Below are 18,165 nucleotides of genomic sequence, written 5' to 3'. Positions count from 1 at the left end.
TACAACTATAAATTATATAAGTCTCGTTAATTTTATTCAGAATTTCAACATTAATTTAATAATTAAAAATTTTAAATAAATACATTTCCAACTTTATAAGTCAAAAATTCACTAATCATAAAAATGAACTTATAAAATACATATAACGCTACTTGATTGTGCAAAATATTGCATCGCACCCGACCCCTGCCGACCCACAAATAGACAAACAATCCGCCCGCAGGAAGACGCACCTTAACGAAACTTTAAACGACAATTTAATAATGGCGGATCATGGCGACAGCTGTCAATTTTAACAGCGGATAAAAAATGGCAGTGTTCGTGGCAGTGACTTTCGGGACGTGGTAATTATATACATGAGTTTCAGTAGAGGGCGCGGCGTCAGCGCTCGGGAGCGATGTGTATGGAGACGTAGAGGCGCAGCGGCGCCGGCGCGGCCTCGGCGAGCTGCCGCCGCCGTCTGCCGGGCTGCGGCGCCGGCACGAAGCGCGCCTCCAGCTCCAGCTGTCGCTCCAGCGAAGCCTGCACCTTCAGGTGCCTGCGCAGGCGCAGCGCCCACGCGCCGTCACGTTTAGACAGCACGAAATCCTTGTCGTCGTCCCCGTAGGCGATGCGGTAGTGCGGTCTGCCGCCGCCCTCCGCCGGCACCAGCCGCAGCAGCGGCGCGCGGCCCCACGTCTGACGCGGCGTCACCTTCACCACTATCAACTCCGCCTCAGGTTCCAGCAGCGAACGACGACCTGATACACAGAATGTCATTTAAGTTTCTAATTAATCATAAAAAAGTAGGTTAAGTTACACGGTTTTCCTGTTGTTTTAAGTCTCACAAATAGTAAGGAGTTATTCACGCTATCCTGTATAGTGAAAGTGCACTTACGTCTACTGCGCCTCCTGCGCCGACGCACGTAAGTAGTGCCGTTGGCAAATACGATGCCCTCCTCCGGCGCTCTCCTGTGTCGGCCGTTCATCTATACATGGAAACATTACTATTTATGTAAAATAAAGATTAAGTATAAAGTTCCAAAAAATAATAAAGTCCTCGTTTACATTCTGAGTACTATAAAAGTTGAAAAAGTAAATAAGAAGCTATACCTTGCAGCTGAAGCATCCCTCAGTGGATATGAGGTCGGAGTCGCCGCCGACGCGGTACTGGTCGCGCACGGGGAAGACTGGTGCGTCGCCGATGTCGCCGTCACCGGGCGCGTCCAGCGCGGCCAGGCAGTGCCCGGCGCCCACCAGCGCGTAGCCCGCCGGGCAGCCGCACTGGTACGCGCCGCCCAGCGCCGTGCAACCGAACAGGCAGCTCGCGCCCGCGCACCCGCCGCCCAGCTAGCGCACGTAAAAAAAAAACGCAAATTTGTTAAAAGGACTTTGCATTCTTCACTCAAACATTGTGTATGTTGGTACTTATTTTATTCAGTATACATGTCCATGTACGTGTACGTCGGTGTACCTGGAGGCAGACGCCGTGACCCGCGTCCCAGCCGTATCCCGCCGGGCAGCCGCAGCGGTAGGCGGCGCCGAGCGGGAAGCACGGTGCGGCGCCGCACGGGCCCTCCGCGCACGCATCCTGCGGCACGCACCCGCCGCTCGCCGCGCGCACTGAACCTGCTCACACAACGAGACCGTCCGATTGTCATATTTATCTCTCTGTTGTTAATCCATATATGTTATATCCGTGTGCAAGACGACGCGGCACCTGGCGGGCAGTCGCAGCGGTAGCCGCCGGCGTAGTTGCGGCAGGGCTGGCAGCGGCCGTCGCCGCACTCGTCGCGGTCCACGCAGCGCGCGCCCGCCACGTCCAGCCGGAAGCCGCGCGGGCACACGCAGCGGTACGAGCCCAGCAGGTTCACGCACTTGCCCGGCGCCGGGCAAAGGCCCTCCTCCTGGCACTCGTTGATGTCTACGGGTGACACGCGAAGATGACGTTGAAAGTTTGTCAGTAAAAATTATAATTGTGAATTATCAAAATAATGATCTACATCGAAGTTAAAATACGTATAAATTGAGTATATTTTAAAACACGAACCGACGCAGGCGTCGCCGCGCTTCTCGTATCCGTCCTGGCAGTCGCACTCGAAAGAGCCCTCGGTGTTGATGCAGGTCTGCTGGCAGGTGTGGGAGCCACGCGCGCACTCGTCTATGTCGCGGCAGTCGGCGCCGTCCTCGTCCAGCTCGTAGCCGGCGCGGCACAGGCACTCGTACGAGCCCTCGCTGTTGCGGCACAGCTGGCCGCAGGGCGCCGGCCGCCGCGCGCACTCGTCCACGTCGGCGCACACCTCGCCCGCCGCCTTGTAGCCCAGCCCGCACACGCACCGGAAACTGAACACAACGCATTGTAGCTCGCGCCTCCAGACTTGTTACAGAAGCGGTCTTCTCCTCGAGTCCCACCTGCCGATAGTGTTAACGCATCTGCCGGGCGCGCAGAGGTCGGGCATGGCGGCGCACTCGTCCACGTCGTCGAGCAACACGCCGGGCAGACGACCCTCGCCGCCTCCCAGCTGTGAGCCGCCCCCCAGCCCTCCGCCCGCCCCGCCCAGGTTGGTGCGCGTGCACAGCGCCAGCCGCTCCGGCGAGCCCGCCGCCGGGCACAGCTCGCACTCCGGGCCCCACGCCACGCCCAGCGTGCAGCAACATTGCGCCCTGCACATTCGTTGTTTACAGATTAATAAAATTGTTCAGAAAAGGTCACGAGTAAAGTGATATTATTGCGAAAATTTACTTGGTAACTTGTGACGGTAACGCCGGCGTGGATGACGTGAACCTCGGCCACGGCTCGGGCGTGCATCTGCCCGACACCAAGGATCTATGGCACATGCCCGTCCTTCGATCTATACGTAAGACGAGAATATATTAAATGACAAATAGTAAATGTTGTAATAGAGCGCGGATGGTAAACGTGCGACGGACCGATGCAGGAGTGTCCGTCGTCGCTGCGCTGGTAGCCGGCGTCGCAGTCGCACAGGAAGCCGCCCTCGGTGTTGATGCAGACTCCGGGCGCGCAGCGGTCGCGCTGCTCCGCGCACTCGTCCACGTCCTCGCACGCGTCCGCCGCGTCGTGCGGCGCCGACGTGCGCTTGTACCCTGCGATGAGACAATTTGTACTCGTGAGAGTTATACATGACTCAAACGAGCATCCAAACGATGTCGATTATCATGCATACCTTCGGGACATTTGCATATGTAGGAGCCGACGACGTTCTCGCAGGCGTGCGGGCAGGGCGCGGGGTCGGCGGCGCACTCGTCGACGTCGCGGCAGTGCGCGCCGTCCGCCGCCAGCCGGTAGCCGTAGGGGCAGGTGCAGCGCCACGAGCCCGGCGTGTTGTGGCAGCGGAACGAGCACGCCGCGCGCCCCTCCGCGCACTCGTCTACGTCCACGCATGTCTGACACATGCGAGCGATTACCGATTAAAAACCGTAATAAACAAAGAGTTTCTGGTCGCCAACCTCGGCAAAAAAGAAAAGCGCTCAAAATCAAAGAAAATAATCGACCTGTTCCGTTCCCTGCGTGAATCCCAGGTTGCAGGTGCACTCGTAGCCGCCGGCGGTGTTGGTGCAGGTGCCGTTGCCGCAGATGCGCGGGTCCTGCGCGCACTCGTCGGCGTCCACGCACACCAGCCCGCTGCCGTCCAGCACGTAGCCGGCCGGACACGAGCAGCGGAACGAGCCGTCCGTGTTGATGCAGTGCCCGCCCTTGCACACGTCCGGCCGGACCTTGCACTCGTCCAAGTCCTGCACACACCGGCACTGGTCGTTACTACATTCAAATGGTAGTTCTTCGCACTAACGATCGTCTGAACTTTACATAATAATACACGACATACTTATATTGTCAGTTCTATATCTGCTTGTCCTTACTTGAGATTAAAAGGTAACAAAACACTTTGCGTACCTGTGTAAGATTCGGTCGTCCCATTCCTCCCTGACAGATCCTCAAGAATTCCGCGGAGTCCGGTGTGGGACAACGCTCACAGTATCGACCCCATGCGGCACCTGCATAATTATATCAAAATACGCTACTTCAAATCTACATGTTTTATAAATTCTCTATCGTTTCGTAATGACGGATCATTAATGTTGTATGACTTTCGCCGCAAATAACTTATGTGTGAAAATGGTACGAGGCGATACCTTCGGAGCAGCAGCAGTCGGGCCGGCTGAGCTGCAGCGGGCGCGCCTTGTGGCAGCGGCCGGCGTCCCACTGCTCGTAGCACAGCTCCTTGCGCTCGTCCACACACATCGCCGACGCCTGGTCGAAGCGCCAACCCGCCGGACAGTCGCACCGGTACCTGACACAACGACACACCTTTATATATTGAATCTATATCTACAAAAGTTGAAATTATCAGGAGTATAAAAAGGAGACGAAATTTTTGTCAACATTGTACATTAGCAGTATTTAGATATAAATGTAAGGGTGCGGACAGACCCGCCATTGAAGTTGTGGCAGTCGCCGCCGGCGCAGGCGTAGGGCAGGTCGCGGCACTCGTCGCGGTCGACGCAGCGACGTCCCGCCAGCCGCCAGCCCGCGCCGCACGAGCACTCGTAGCCGCCGTTGGTGTTGGTGCAGGCGGGCGAGCCCTCCGTGCCGCACGGCGCGGGCAGCTCGGCGCACTCGTCCAGGTCGCGGCAGTTGCGCGCGTCGGGGCTGAGCACGTAGCCCGGCGCGCACTCGCACCGGAACGAGCCCACCGTGTTGCGGCAACGCCCGTTGCGACACACCATGCCGCCCTCGCGGCACTCGTTTATATCTGCGCGCAAACAAACGCACTGAGCGCTCGATCCCGTAAACTGCGCCTCTATATAATGAGTCGAGAAGGCGACAGCTTGTGCTGAAACGTTTCAAAGATTAGTAACCGATGCAGTCGTTGTTTGCGCCGGGCTTGAAACCCTCATCGCAGTGACACACGTAGGAGCCGGGCCGGTTCTCGCAGGTGCCGTTGCGACACAGCGGCCGCGGCCGAGCGCACTCGTCCACGTCGCGGCAAGCGTTCTCCCGCAGCGTGTATCCCGGCGCGCACTCGCACCTGCGCGACACACGTCACACGTCAAATGGTACACATCGTAAAGAGATCTATTAGTCATAATTCATGGACAGCAGGACTCGTACCTGTAGGATCCGATGGTGTTCCTGCACTCGCCGTGTTCGCAGAGGCGCTGGTCGGCGCATTCGTCGACGTCCTCGCACTCGTCGAGCGAGGCCGTGAGCCGGTAGCCGGCGGGACAGCGGCACTCGAAGGCGCCGGGCAGGTTGACGCACTGCGCCAGCCCGCGGCATGGCGGCCGCGCGCCTTGACACTCGTCGATGTCGCGGCACAGGTGCGACGTGTTGTCGTGCTCGTATCTGTACAGATACAGCACAAACGTTCTCACTACGCCTTTAAAACAACACGCCAGCTGATTGCTGTACGTGTACAGCAAACAATAGAGGTCGACGATATTTGGCGACACCAACACGAATTAACTTAAAGCTGCTTTATCCGTAGCTAATATATTAGAACGTTTCCAAATGGCCGGTCACTGGAGAGAGGCGAGACATGATACTGACCCGTGATCGCAGCCGCACTGGAACCCGGTGGGGGTGTCATGGCAGGAGCCGGGCTTGCACAGCTGCGGCATGATGTCGCACTCGTTGATGGGCCGCGTCTCGTTCGGGTTCATCGGGTTAATGTACTCGCCCGGCTTCTCTCCGCACAGCGCCATGTGCTCCTGTCATACAACAAAACTCACATTAAGCACGCCATCCGCAATGTCTCTATCATACCGCGTTCTTGAAGTGTGGGGGTTGAGCCTTTTAGCGAGTATCCTTTATTTTTGAAAAAATATATTAAAACAAATGTGCTGACTTGCGACCCCTTGTCGGGGCAGGCCTCGCAGGGCGCGCCCCAGGCCCGGCCCACGGAGCAGCAGCACAGGTACTTGGTCTGCGGCACGCCCACCGCAGCGCTGCAGCGCCCCGTCTCCGGCTCCCAGTCCAGGTAGCACTGCCGCTGCCGCACGTCCACGCACTCCTCTGCCAGACACAGAACAGACAATGTGGTAAAAACATATTAACCACGATATCATTACGGTATAATTTATGATGTATGTCAAGTAAATTTTTTTTCGATATAGTGTAAGATACTGACTTCCGTTGGGCATGGCGACGTATCCCTCCGGGCAGAGGCAGACGTAGGAGCCGGGCAGGTTGCGGCAGACGCCGGGGCCGCAGATGTCGGGCTGCGCGCACTCGTCGATGTCGTCGCAGCGCGCGGCGCCGGCGCCCTCCGACAGGCGGCGCCCCGGCCCGCACGTGCACACGAAGGACCCGAACGTGTTGGTGCAGGTGCCGTGCTCGCACAGCGCCGGGTGCTGCGCGCACTCGTCTATGTCCGCCAGAGTCACCACGTACGACGGCTGCACGTCAACATGTCACGTTGTCAATCGATTCCATTTAATCGCATTAGAAGTTAAAAAGTGAGCGAAAGTGAGTGGAAAACGTGAGCACTGACGGGTTCGAGGACGGGCTGGTAGCCGGGGCCGCCGGGGCAGAGCTGGCGGTAGGCCTCCGAGCCCGGCTCCGGGCACAGGTCGCAGTAGTTGCCCCACGCCGCGCCTGAGACACAAAAACTCAATTAAAACAACTAATCTAAAACTCAACTAAAACCAAAACAACTCAATTACAATACAATTACTTCTAAAACACTTAAATTGAGCTTTGGCTCGATACGTTAAATAAAACTCGTTTTATTTTATTGTAGCTTTATAGGGAATGTGGTGCGTGTTCTTACCGACGGAGCAGCAGCAGGCGGCCATGGTGCCGTCCTCGGAGAGCTCGTCGCTGTCGCGGCAGTGCTCGGTGCCCGAGCGCAGGTCCACCTGCCCGTAGCACCTCGCCTTGCGAGAGTCTGACAACATCACATCACTGTGCTTTATTAAACGCACTTTAGTTAAAACAAACCTTTTAAAACCATCATCGTACTTCGGAACAGCGTTATTTGCTGCCCCCCTCCCTACATATGTATACAGTAGCGTGAGTAGTTACCGAAGCATGCGGTGCCGTCGGAGACGAGCTCGTAGTTGGGCGGACAGCGGCAGATGTAGGAGCCCTGCGTATTGAGACAGGTGCCGTACTGACACGACTGCGGCGACTTGCACTCGTCCACGTCCGTGCAGTTGAATCCCGGCATCACTGCGCCAACAGGACATCGCTCAAATTCAATAATACTTTTTATTTGTATTTATGCAATCGTGACACTTTAAAATCGACTCGCGTCCCTATGTTGAAAAGAAACTAAATCGCAAGTAGACTCACGGTCGTCGACGCTGTCGGACTGGTAGCCCTTGTCGCAGATGCACTTGAACATGCCGTAGGTGTTGACGCAGCGCCCGAACACGCACACGTTGTCGAACGTCGCGCACTCGTCCATGTCTGACACCAACGACATACAATTACACTCGATACCTCAATGTGTGGGTGAGAGTTGCGAACTGCGGTGTTTACGTTACCTAGACAGGAGCGGCCGTCGGCGGACTTGGTGAAGCCGACGTCGCAGTCGCACTCGTAGCCGCCGGGAGTGTTAGTACAGTGACCGTTCTCGCACAGCGTGGGGTCGTTGCCGCACTCGTCGATATCCACACACGAGTACCCGTCGCCCTTGTAGCCGGTGTCGCAGAGGCACATGAAGGAGCCGTCGGTGTTGCGGCAGGTGGCGCGCGGGTGACAGCCGCCGTTGTTGGTGAGGCACTCGTCCACGTCCTCGCACTCCGTGCCGTCCCCGCGCCATCCGTCGCGGCACCGGCATTGGAAAGAACCCTGCACAAAGTAACACACGTCTTACGGCCGAGGCGAACATAGAATAAAGAGACAAAAAAGGTGCGACGCTAGATACCGGCAGGTTGATGCAGTCTGCGGCGGGGTGGCAGTCGCAGGTGCCGAGCTCGCACTCGTCGTCGTCGGTGCAGGCGGGGCCCTGGTCCGGCTTCACGCTGTACCCGTCGGGACAGCGACACACGAAGCTGCCGATCGTGTTGCGGCACTCGCCGGCGCCGCACAGCTCGGGAATCTGCAGCCGAAATGTATTATATATATAACATAACACGTAATTGTGAAAGTTGATGCGCGTGCAGAAGTACAACTGACGTCTGTGCACTCGTCGACGTCGAGGCAGGTGGGGGGCACGCCGGGCGGCGCGGGCAGCAGGCCGGTGGAGCACTCGCAGCGGTAGGCGCCGGGCGTGTTGCGACACGTGCCTCCGCCGCACACGCGCGCGCCCTCGCCGCACTCGTCCACGTCGCGACACGTGCGCCCGTCCGCGCGCAGCCGCCATCCGTCCCTTCGCAAACGACGTAACCACTCATTACATCGTCACCGAAAATCATAGTTCTTTACCGTAATATCAACGCAATTGTTTAACTACCTGCACTCGCAGTGGTATGAGCCGGGTGTGTTGACGCACTCGTGCTGGCATCGCGTGGGGTCCTCGCTGCACTCGTCGATGTCCTCACAGTGCGACTTGACGCTCGATTGCGCGTAGCCCTCGTCGCACACGCACTGGTATGTTCCCATCAGGTTCTCGCACGCGCCGTTGCTGCAGATACCTGCCGAGGAGCACAGAGCGGCGTTACATATGGCCGCGTATCACTATTCTTTGAGCGCTGACGAGTGCAATACTGACCGGAGGTGATGGAGCACTCGTCGACGTCCTTGCAGGAGAGGCGGTCGGGCGCGAGCTCCATGCCGGCCGCGCACTCGCAGCGGAAGGAGCCGGGCGTGTTCACGCAGCGCCCGTTGCGGCACAATGCGCTGTTCTCTGCGCACTCGTCAATGTCTGCATACATAATTACTTTCATTACTAATTGCATCGATGGTAATACTTTTTAAGTTTACATTTTTAATATCAACGAAAGACTGAATAGTGAGGGCTCAGTACAGACCGACGCAAACTTTGGTGAGCTCGTCTGCGCGATGTCCGTCGCGGCAGTGGCAGGAGAAGCTGCCGTCGGTGTTGCGGCACTCGCCCGCGCCGCACACCTCGTCCACGATCTCGCACTCGTTAACGTCCACGCAGGTGTGGTTCTTAGAGTCCTGTTCGCACACAAATGCCGTCAGCAGATCACAAAAAAGAGAATATTACGATAAAATTTAATTTTGTCGTAGACTCCTACCGCGCGAAAATAAAAAATACTAAATAAGCAACATATGTTCTTTGAGACTATGTTCTACATCTATGGCAATTTTCGTTCTTAATTTCGTTCTGTTCTAGTGATATGTGATAACAAACATCCATCCATCCAACAAAACTTTGAAAATAAGATCTGGCAGGATTTACGTTACCTTTTCATAACCAGGGAAGCATTCGCAGGTGAATGTGCCGAGCATATTTTTGCATCTGCCGTGACCGCAGAGTCCGGGGAATGCGGCGCACTCGTTGACTTCCATCTGTCCGGGCACGAGGCCGCCGCCGGGTCGCCAGCCGTCGAACGTGCCGTTGCCCAGGTTGTTCTTGACGTCGACGTCCCAGTCGCTGTCGAAGTCGCCGCCGCCCGTGTGGCTCCAGATGTCGGTGCCGTTCGGTCCGCCGAGGTACGGCCGGTCCCAGGTCGTCGCCGGACCGCTCACGTCCGATATGCAGAGGGTACGGTATGCGTCGGTACCTGGAACATTAACGTCACAGTAATTACATTGTTTAGTACATGTTCCAAAAGGACAATTTATAGGTTCCATGGTATTCTGACCTTTCTTGGGACAGGCCTCGCAGCGGCCGTCGCCCCAGGCCTTGCCGAGGGAGGAGCAGCAGCAGATGGCGCGGTAGACGGACACCTGCAGCGGGTTGGAGCAGCGCCCGCCGATGTACTCCGTGTAGCAATACTCCTTGCGCGTGTCCACGCAGCGGTTGCCTAAAAGAAGGTACAGTTCATTTGACACTTTTATAATACACTAACATATAACATATACGTTGACTTTACTCGTCTGAGCTTGGTCTACGGTGCCAGCAGTTACCGGTGGAGTCGAGCGTGAGTCCGGGCGGGCAGTCGCAGCGGTAGGAGCCGTCTGTGTTGACGCAGGTGCCACCCGCGCACAGCTCGGCGTCCAGCATGCACTCGTCCAGGTCGCGGCACGTCGCGCCGTCCAACTGAACAACACAATATGCTTATACATCTTTTTTTTCGAACTTCCTTCTTCTTCGGGTGCTTAGAATCGTAGTGCGATATTAGTACCTTAGCGAATCCCTTGGGACAGGGGCAGTGCTCGGGCAGGCAGGGCGCGCAGGGCGAGCCCCAGGCCAGGCCCACGCCGCAGCAGCACTCCTGGCGCAGCAGCGCGCCCGCCGCCGCGCCCTCGCACTGCCCGTCCACCGCGCGCCGCCAACACGAGCCGCGCCGGTTGTCTGCATCACACAGTGGTACATATAGCACATGTTACAACTCTTTCACTCAATTATCTTTTAAATTATCCTTAAATCGTACTTTTATCAATGTAAAATAAATCATCTTTTAAACACTTATTCCGGGAGCTCATCAGTTATAGATCATAGGTCATTATTGACGAGCACCATTATTACAGAGCAGTAGATTTCTCACCGAGGCAGTGCTGGGCGGTGGCGTCGAGCACAAAACCGTGCTCGCACTCGCACTCGTAGCTGCCGTGCGTGTTGATGCAGCGCCCGTTGTCGCACGGGTTGGACTGCTCTGCAACCCAGTACACAACCACACGTCACTACTTTGTATCACATGCTTACCAAACACCTGCACCTAAACATTATAACTTATTGTAACTTGAATATCCTGCAAGTGACATGCTTAAATGATTTGTAAGTAAATTTATTGTATGTAAAATATATTGTACTGACTTTACATATTGTAGTGACTTTACATGTTGGAAAGCAATCTGTCATTGGCCTTTCATTTGACGATTACAAATATTCAACAGATTATAGTTAACTTTATTGATGTGGACCGCATGCGGCACTAGTACTCATTTCAAAATACATTTATCTAACTTATTAACATGCAGTTTACCCACCGAGTATATTCTGATCACTGAGCACGTGGTTAATCAACAAAATTATACCAGGGCCGTGAACAAAATTGATATTCTTGTTGTATTTAATATGAATTTATTTACTTAATATGATAACAGCCAATTAATATTAATGTAAAATGTAGTAACCATGTGTCGTGCGATGAAATTTAATCATTAATACGTCGCCAATCGATTTTCATACATTTTTAAGTAATGAAAGTTACACTGATGCTGATAGGATCAAAATTAGAGTGGTTATGAACCCATGTTAGGTGTACCCATGACGTCAGGCGGGCGGTGGATACGGATGCATATAACAAAGGTTCGTAACCTGCGCGGCGGAAGGTGGGGGGGATGTCGCCGCGGTCTATGTCGGAGTCGGTGTCGGTGTAAACTGTCTCACCCTCGCACTCGTCGATGTCGCGGCAAAGCTGCTCCTCGGCGTCCAGCCTCGTGCCGGGCGGACACACGCACGTGAAGCTGCCCAACGTGTTGCGACATTGACCGCCAGTGCAGTACTGAACATAGACACGAGCAAATTAAATAATGACATTCGAGAAGCATAGAGCAAGCCTCATTCCATGGACGTAGACTGCAGTTTCGTATCGTTAAGAAACATATCAGCCCGATAGTTATACTTTGGTATCTTGAAGCTCGAAGTATAACTCACCGACTGGTGCATGTCGCACTCGTCTATGTCCCGGCAGATGCCGTCGGCGTCGGGGTGGTAGCCGGGGTCGCAGATGCACTTGTATCCGGGCTCGAGGTTCTCGCAGGTGCCGTGTGCGCACACGCCGGGGATCATCGTGCACTCGTTGATGTCTGCGCCGCCGTTGTCCTTGCTCGGCCCCTCCGGACACAGGATGTCGTAGTCGGACGTTCCCGGCTTGGGACACTCCTTGCAACCCACTCCCCAGCCCAATTTGAAACCTGTAAATTTAAATTTTATCACAATTACTAACATATTCCTGGAACAAAGTTGAATTAGTACTAAAGATATGCTTAACAGGTAAGCGACCTTTAGTGGCGCTGCAGCAGCACTGCGAGCGGGTGACGGGCGTGGTGCCGGGTCCCGAGCACTGGCCGTCCTCATACTTCTCGTAGCACAGGTCCTGTACTTCGTCTATAAGCGAAATATAAACAATGATGTTAGTTTCAAACGATATTTGATATAAGTATTTGTCGACACAAGTTTGGCCGCGCAAGGCAGGGTGGTGTACCGAGGCAGGTGCGGCCGTCGTTGCTGAGCGTGAAGCCGGGCAAGCAGTCGCAGCGGAAGGAGCCGGGCGAGTTGCGACAGCGGCCGTTGCGGCACACGCGCAGCTCCGCGCACTCGTCCACGTCGACGCAGGCGCCGCGTGCCGCAGTGCCGCGGTACCCCGCCTCGCACACGCACTGGAACGACCCCTCGCTGTTCACGCAACGACCGCCCTGCAAACAAAACATAGTTATTAAATCGTTCTCGATGTTAGATATAACAGCATGTTAACGAAGATGACTAACGTGGCAGAGCGAAGTGTCGGTGCACTCGTCGACGTCGGCGCAGTACCCGCCGGCGGTGGGCGCGAAGCCCGGCTCGCAGGCGCACTCGTAGCCGCCGGGCGTGTTGCGACAGCGGCCGCGCCGACACACGCGCGGGTTGTCGCGGCACTCGTCCACGTCGCGGCAAGCGTGTCCGCGCTCCGTCGCCTCGTACCCCGCCAGGCACTGACACTCGAAACTGAAAACGCCAAACTATGAACGACGGCTCAAGATTTAATAGAAGTCATTCAACGCGAGCGAGCAGTACGGACCCGCCGTCGACGTTGATGCAGACGCCGTTGCTGCACATGCCGCCGCCGGTCATCTCGCACTCGTTCTTGTCGCTGCAGCGCAGGCCGTTCTCCACCGGGTCGAAGCCGGGCGGACATCTAGTGCATAGCGAAACAGAATTTATAGTTACTTATGTCTACAAGGTTTCAGGTCAAACGAAGTTTCGGTCGATACTCGAATTGCGTCTATAAATATTCGGTATATAAGTAAACGTCGTGCGGTACCTGCACTCGAAGCCGCCGGGCTTGTTGACGCAGGTGCCGCCCTTGCAGTACTCGAGCGCGCACTCATCGATGTCGATGCAGGTTGGATTTCCGTCCTGTTCCGCCGCCTCCGCGCCGTCCCAGCACTGGCACTGGTACCTACCGACACGATACAATTTATAAAAATAAGCTTCTTTGCATATTTAGAAAAAAGTAGAAGTCAGAGGTGGGACAGATTTCCGTGCGTTCCGTACCCGATATCCTTGTCGATGCAGTCGCCGAGACCGCAGATGCCGTCGCGCAACATGCACTCGTTGATCTTGGCGATGGGCTGCGCGTCTCCGCCGCCGCCCGCGCCGCCCGCGCCGCCGCCGCTCGTGTCGTTGCGTCGCCAGTCCGGAGGAATGATGCCGCCTCCGCAGAGATGAGTCCATTCCGCTTAAAGTTGAAATGAACATTGTACTTCATTGACACCAGATAATGTGTAAAGTGAAGTGTAGCAGTGCGTAGTGTACGTACTGGAGCCGCGCGGCGGGCAGGGCGCGCAGAGGTCGCCCCAGGCGCGGCCCATGTTGTAGCCGCAGCAGCAGTCGCGGTTGGACAGCGGCACGGGCAGGCGGTCTCCGCACTCGCCCGTCTCGCCCAGGTACGTGAAGCAGCTCCCCACGCGCCCGTCTGCAACACACGTACAGGCCATATAGCTAGTCAATCGAACACTTTATTTTCTTGTGTACCTTTGTGTACACTAATCCATTGTACTTACCTATACAAAACTTCTTGTCGGGGCTGGGGATGAAGTGTGGGTTGCAGAGGCAGTAGTAGTCACCCTCAGTATTCACGCATTTGCCATTCTGCGAGTTATAATTTAAAATTACCACGGGTATAAAGAAACTCGATGGTTTATCGTTAACTGTCGTGTTACATCGCACGGGAAACTCACAGGGCAGATGTCGGGGTCCTCGCACTCGTCGATGTCCTCGCAATTGTTGGAGACGCGGTGTCGGCGCTGACCAGGCGGGCACTCGCACGAGAACGAGCCCACCGAGTTGACGCAGCGCCCTCCCTCGCACAGGCCGGGCACCGCCGCGCACTCGTCTATATCCTGCGAAACACACATCACAGTTTATTTAGGGTTTTATCATAGCAGAAAGTCCTACCAAAGTTCTTCTTAATTTGGTTACTTAATCTGACCTGGCATTCCTTAGTGGCAAGATTGCGGAGATGGCCGGTGGGGCAGTCGAGATCTGCGCAGCGCTCGCAGGGGTGTCCCCAGGCCACGCCCACAGTAGCGCAGCACAGCTGCTTGGTGCACACCACGCCTTCCAGCGCGCCCGTGCACAGCGCGCCGCGAGTCTCAGTGTAACACGGACCTTAACATAATATAAACACAACATTTAATCTATGGACTCTACGTCAGAGAATATTGAATTTAGGGAAGACGGGCTTCGAGTTTAACATCGCTATATTCGGTTTAGCTTCAGTTGTCAAGAATTGACAAGTCACTCGTAGTCATTTTTATCGGCGCCGGTTTTCGGTTCTGCGTTTATTTCTACAAGTGTTCAATGTCGCGCGGCAACTGACCAGTGCGGCGGTCGATCTCGCAGCGCGTGCCGGACAGGCCGTGGAAGCAGACGCAGCGGTCGGGCGCGATACAGCGTCCGCCGTGCAGACACGGCTCGTGGCAAATCGCTGTAAGAAATACGTAGCGTTAGCATCTAATGTTAACCGTTCATATTAAAATGTAATATTTCATGACGAGCTACATGTTATACTAGCATGTCTACATTTTACATTCTTGCACTATGAAAATGTAATCAAAACTGAATGATTTTAGAAGTTGTAAGTTTACCTAACAGTGTGCCAACCACCGCTGTTATTGCAAAAGGAAAATAAAATTGTTACATCAAACAACAAAAAAGAAAATTTCTAAGTAACAAAATAAAAACCATATTTATCTTCCACAATCTTCGCAAAGTCTGATTGTCCCTTCTTTAAACTGTCAAGAACTTTTTTTAAATAACACTTATGTCTTGTTATTTTTGTTTTTACAGAAGTTGACTTTATCTTAGATATTGAGACAATGTACTCACGCTCGGTACAGAACTCTCCGCTCCAGCCGGGCGCGCAGGCGCAAGTTCCGTTGTTGCAGGTGCCGCCGTTCATGCAGATGCGCCGGCAGCCACCACGCGTGCGCGCTGACACAGCAATATAACACACAAGTTAGAGCATCGTTGACACAACACTAATCGACCCACCACCCGACAAAGTATTACATCTCGTGAGAGACCTCATACGAGATGCGTCTTTATCAGTTTGGTCGAAAATTTACAAGATCTCTACAGAGGCTACGAGAAGAAATCTACAGGTCTTACAAACGAAACAGCAGAAAAGAACCAGCGGAGAAATTGAAGAACAAATTGTATGCTTTATACATCTTAGATACCTTTATTTAAGCTGTATCATCCATCCCTTACACATACATATATGCGGAGAAATTCAAAGATATGGGTCCAAGCCAAGAACCAAGCCACACTGGACCAGCGTGATTGACTACGACCTATTCACCCCTAAATTAGAGTAGACTCCGAGTTCCTCAGTGGGGTCGCATAGTGGAGTGATGATGATGATTCATTCCTTGTCACTTGTTAATGGGCATGGAAGTAGTTCAAAATAATATTCAGGTGATGAAGCTAAGCGCCCATAAATATCGCTCTAATTTTTTTTCTACGATAATCAAACTGATTCAGTTACTCAAAGTAAGTGGCGTTTGGTGACTCACCAGAGTAAGGGTATAGTCCACCTCCGCCCCCACAAGATGAGGCTTCGATTCCGTTGGGGCAGCGACACATATTGGGCGCCACGCACGACCCTGGCGACCCGCAATCCGGCCGGCAAATCGCTGCAATACAGTACAATAACTTGACACTATGTTTATCACAAGAAACAGCGTCAATATACATTTGCGAAGTATTTAATATTACTTTTAACCTTCTCAATAATGATTTAATGTGTTTATTTCTTTGTTGTATATTGTTATTTTATGAACTCTAAAAATAACAACATCCGCATTTCTTTGTTTACAACAAAGTTTTGTTTCTGTAACATTGGATTCCCAATGCTAACACACTAATACGAACTGACGAGAATACATTCATCGGTACATGAGATCACGTGTGTAGATAATCTACTGCGGGGTAACGACTGTGTTTGTTGTTATTTTCACTTGTTTTATTACAGTTCGTTATCACACATGTTAATATAAAGATTAGTGTAGTGTCCGGAACAGACCGAGGAATAAGTGAAAGCAATATCACAGTATACGAGTATAAAAAGTATGTAATAAAATAGCAAGGCACTGTTAATTCACTTCTCATACATACTACGTAATTTTTAAGAATTTTTCTTTTATGTAATTTTCCAACTCACGTTAAGTGGCTGGACCATAGCAAGATCGATATTAATTAAGATTTCTGTAATTTATTTAGTTTATAATAATGTGCAACGACTCTTCCAATATATAATGTAAACAAAATAAATGATCACATATTCTTAGTAACTGTTAGTTATGGGTTAAGGTTCACTTCTAATGAATGTTCGCTTCGTTTGATGTTGATTACATCCAGTCAATAACGTTATCTATGTTTAACTGATATTTTATAACTGTTTCGTTCAAATCGGAAAATCTTTGAAGTTCTTTTTAACTATGATTTAATTGTTAAGTTTTTATTAATAGTTTAATTAATAAAGATCTAGCTAACCGTCAGTTACCATTACCAAACAACCATACAAATATAAAACTGTGTAACGTGAATAAGCAAGAGTTCAAAAAACCGCGATATTTATCTCGCTTTTAGAGGTAGTATATTTCTGCACAAGGTGTTTGAGAGTATCAATAGAGTTGTGTTGTTACGTCACCAGCGCCACCAGCGGAGATACTCACGCACTACGCAGAGCAGGGAGTTGGGTCGCGAAGTCCATCCGGGGCAGCAATGCGTGCTGTTGCGGCTCCGGCACACATGGGGCCTGTAACACAAACAAAAATACATTACGAGAGGAAATTAAAAACAAAACAGTAATTTAATCACAAGAATAATAGTGAAGTCAATATTCAAAAGTTATTAAGCTTACTAGATTAGAACTAATACGTGAACTCATTGCTGTATATCGACATATATTCAAATTCCTAAACCAAATCAATATTAATTCAACTTGAAATCGCATCAAGAACACATTCCCTACAGTTGGTAGGGACACTTACAATGCTACGAGCTTAGTGAGTAAAAAATATATATTTCTAACTTCGGATTTATGATTTGGTTATAAATCATGAGAACTGAAAACAAGTGTGGTAACAACACACATTTCAGCATACATAGTTTCAGACATATCGAATATAAAAACTAACTGGTCGAGTAAATTGTAACAAACCCACATATTGCTAGTATAAACCCGAGATGCAGTTAACAATTAACAAGAGTTAATTGTGTCTTCTCCACACGACTTGATTGGTTGTAACAAGATCGTTAGCGCCACGCCGCACTTTATTATCCAGCACAACTATAGAAGTGCCTTGTAAAATAATTAAGTGCTAATAAAACTCTTAGGAACCTAGAAAAAGCGTAAACAAAGTATTTTTTCTTATAATTAGCAAAGCGCATTGATTATTGATACTTTGTAATAAAAACTTCGAGAACTTTAAGCTGAATATGAATCTAGATTTTTGAAATTTAAGTTTTCACTTACTAAACTTGAATAAATCGTATAAAAATCGTCACATAGATGCTACAAGCAAGTTAAAAAAAAACTCCATCTTTAATTTAGTAAGTCGAAGTTATCTTGGACTGAAATCAATCCATCAAAGAACATAAACCTTTTAATATCAATGTAAAATTTTGAAATATCCAAACCACTGCACCGCGTCCTCGTAACACTCGCATCGTAACATCAACTCATACTCGCCAGATGGCGCTGCTCTTTTTGTTCTCAGCACAGACATAAACAACGTTCATGTCGTAAAAATTATTAATTACAGATAATGATGTAACTGGCCACCATCACACACGTTACAGGCTATTTAACATAACTAAAATGTACTCAGAGACATAAAAATAACTAAACGATTTAGTTTAATTATTATTCACGATC

General features: G+C 51.9%; 1 protein-coding gene across 1 annotated transcript in view; it reads right to left on the bottom strand.

Moving 5' to 3' along the window:
- Positions 1 to 345: 345 nt before the first annotated feature.
- The window catches only part of LOC106711390 (fibrillin-2-like), a 34,773-nt gene continuing 16,953 nt past the window's right edge, over positions 346 to 18,165 (bottom strand). Inside the window, exons 3-52 of the mRNA XM_045682909.1 lie at positions 16,961 to 17,043; positions 15,800 to 15,919; positions 15,111 to 15,215; positions 14,602 to 14,709; positions 14,212 to 14,390; positions 13,961 to 14,122; positions 13,784 to 13,871; positions 13,540 to 13,695; positions 13,275 to 13,458; positions 13,042 to 13,179; positions 12,799 to 12,915; positions 12,509 to 12,725; positions 12,226 to 12,436; positions 12,024 to 12,128; positions 11,676 to 11,935; positions 11,337 to 11,523; positions 10,564 to 10,671; positions 10,201 to 10,370; positions 9,983 to 10,115; positions 9,718 to 9,879; positions 9,317 to 9,636; positions 8,917 to 9,067; positions 8,658 to 8,810; positions 8,400 to 8,580; positions 8,123 to 8,315; positions 7,872 to 8,045; positions 7,489 to 7,795; positions 7,295 to 7,411; positions 7,025 to 7,171; positions 6,771 to 6,887; positions 6,492 to 6,595; positions 6,129 to 6,396; positions 5,847 to 6,013; positions 5,549 to 5,709; positions 5,111 to 5,344; positions 4,858 to 5,027; positions 4,430 to 4,751; positions 4,132 to 4,289; positions 3,893 to 3,993; positions 3,493 to 3,732; positions 3,165 to 3,384; positions 2,911 to 3,084; positions 2,723 to 2,831; positions 2,392 to 2,643; positions 2,030 to 2,322; positions 1,700 to 1,903; positions 1,454 to 1,608; positions 1,093 to 1,329; positions 878 to 968; positions 346 to 740 (exon numbers count right to left, since the gene is read on the bottom strand). Coding sequence (XP_045538865.1) covers positions 382 to 740; positions 878 to 968; positions 1,093 to 1,329; positions 1,454 to 1,608; positions 1,700 to 1,903; positions 2,030 to 2,322; positions 2,392 to 2,643; positions 2,723 to 2,831; positions 2,911 to 3,084; positions 3,165 to 3,384; positions 3,493 to 3,732; positions 3,893 to 3,993; positions 4,132 to 4,289; positions 4,430 to 4,751; positions 4,858 to 5,027; positions 5,111 to 5,344; positions 5,549 to 5,709; positions 5,847 to 6,013; positions 6,129 to 6,396; positions 6,492 to 6,595; positions 6,771 to 6,887; positions 7,025 to 7,171; positions 7,295 to 7,411; positions 7,489 to 7,795; positions 7,872 to 8,045; positions 8,123 to 8,315; positions 8,400 to 8,580; positions 8,658 to 8,810; positions 8,917 to 9,067; positions 9,317 to 9,636; positions 9,718 to 9,879; positions 9,983 to 10,115; positions 10,201 to 10,370; positions 10,564 to 10,671; positions 11,337 to 11,523; positions 11,676 to 11,935; positions 12,024 to 12,128; positions 12,226 to 12,436; positions 12,509 to 12,725; positions 12,799 to 12,915; positions 13,042 to 13,179; positions 13,275 to 13,458; positions 13,540 to 13,695; positions 13,784 to 13,871; positions 13,961 to 14,122; positions 14,212 to 14,390; positions 14,602 to 14,709; positions 15,111 to 15,215; positions 15,800 to 15,919; positions 16,961 to 17,043 — 8,872 coding nt within the window. The 3' untranslated portion in view covers positions 346 to 381. The remainder of the gene's footprint in view (positions 741 to 877; positions 969 to 1,092; positions 1,330 to 1,453; positions 1,609 to 1,699; positions 1,904 to 2,029; positions 2,323 to 2,391; positions 2,644 to 2,722; positions 2,832 to 2,910; positions 3,085 to 3,164; positions 3,385 to 3,492; positions 3,733 to 3,892; positions 3,994 to 4,131; positions 4,290 to 4,429; positions 4,752 to 4,857; positions 5,028 to 5,110; positions 5,345 to 5,548; positions 5,710 to 5,846; positions 6,014 to 6,128; positions 6,397 to 6,491; positions 6,596 to 6,770; positions 6,888 to 7,024; positions 7,172 to 7,294; positions 7,412 to 7,488; positions 7,796 to 7,871; positions 8,046 to 8,122; positions 8,316 to 8,399; positions 8,581 to 8,657; positions 8,811 to 8,916; positions 9,068 to 9,316; positions 9,637 to 9,717; positions 9,880 to 9,982; positions 10,116 to 10,200; positions 10,371 to 10,563; positions 10,672 to 11,336; positions 11,524 to 11,675; positions 11,936 to 12,023; positions 12,129 to 12,225; positions 12,437 to 12,508; positions 12,726 to 12,798; positions 12,916 to 13,041; positions 13,180 to 13,274; positions 13,459 to 13,539; positions 13,696 to 13,783; positions 13,872 to 13,960; positions 14,123 to 14,211; positions 14,391 to 14,601; positions 14,710 to 15,110; positions 15,216 to 15,799; positions 15,920 to 16,960; positions 17,044 to 18,165) is intronic.

This window comes from Papilio machaon, chromosome 20 (assembly GCF_912999745.1).
Source record: "Papilio machaon chromosome 20, ilPapMach1.1, whole genome shotgun sequence".
NCBI lineage: Eukaryota > Metazoa > Arthropoda > Insecta > Lepidoptera > Papilionidae > Papilio > Papilio machaon.
The sequence above is the reverse complement of the archived record's forward strand: the minus strand, read 5'-3'. Positions and strand labels throughout refer to the sequence as shown.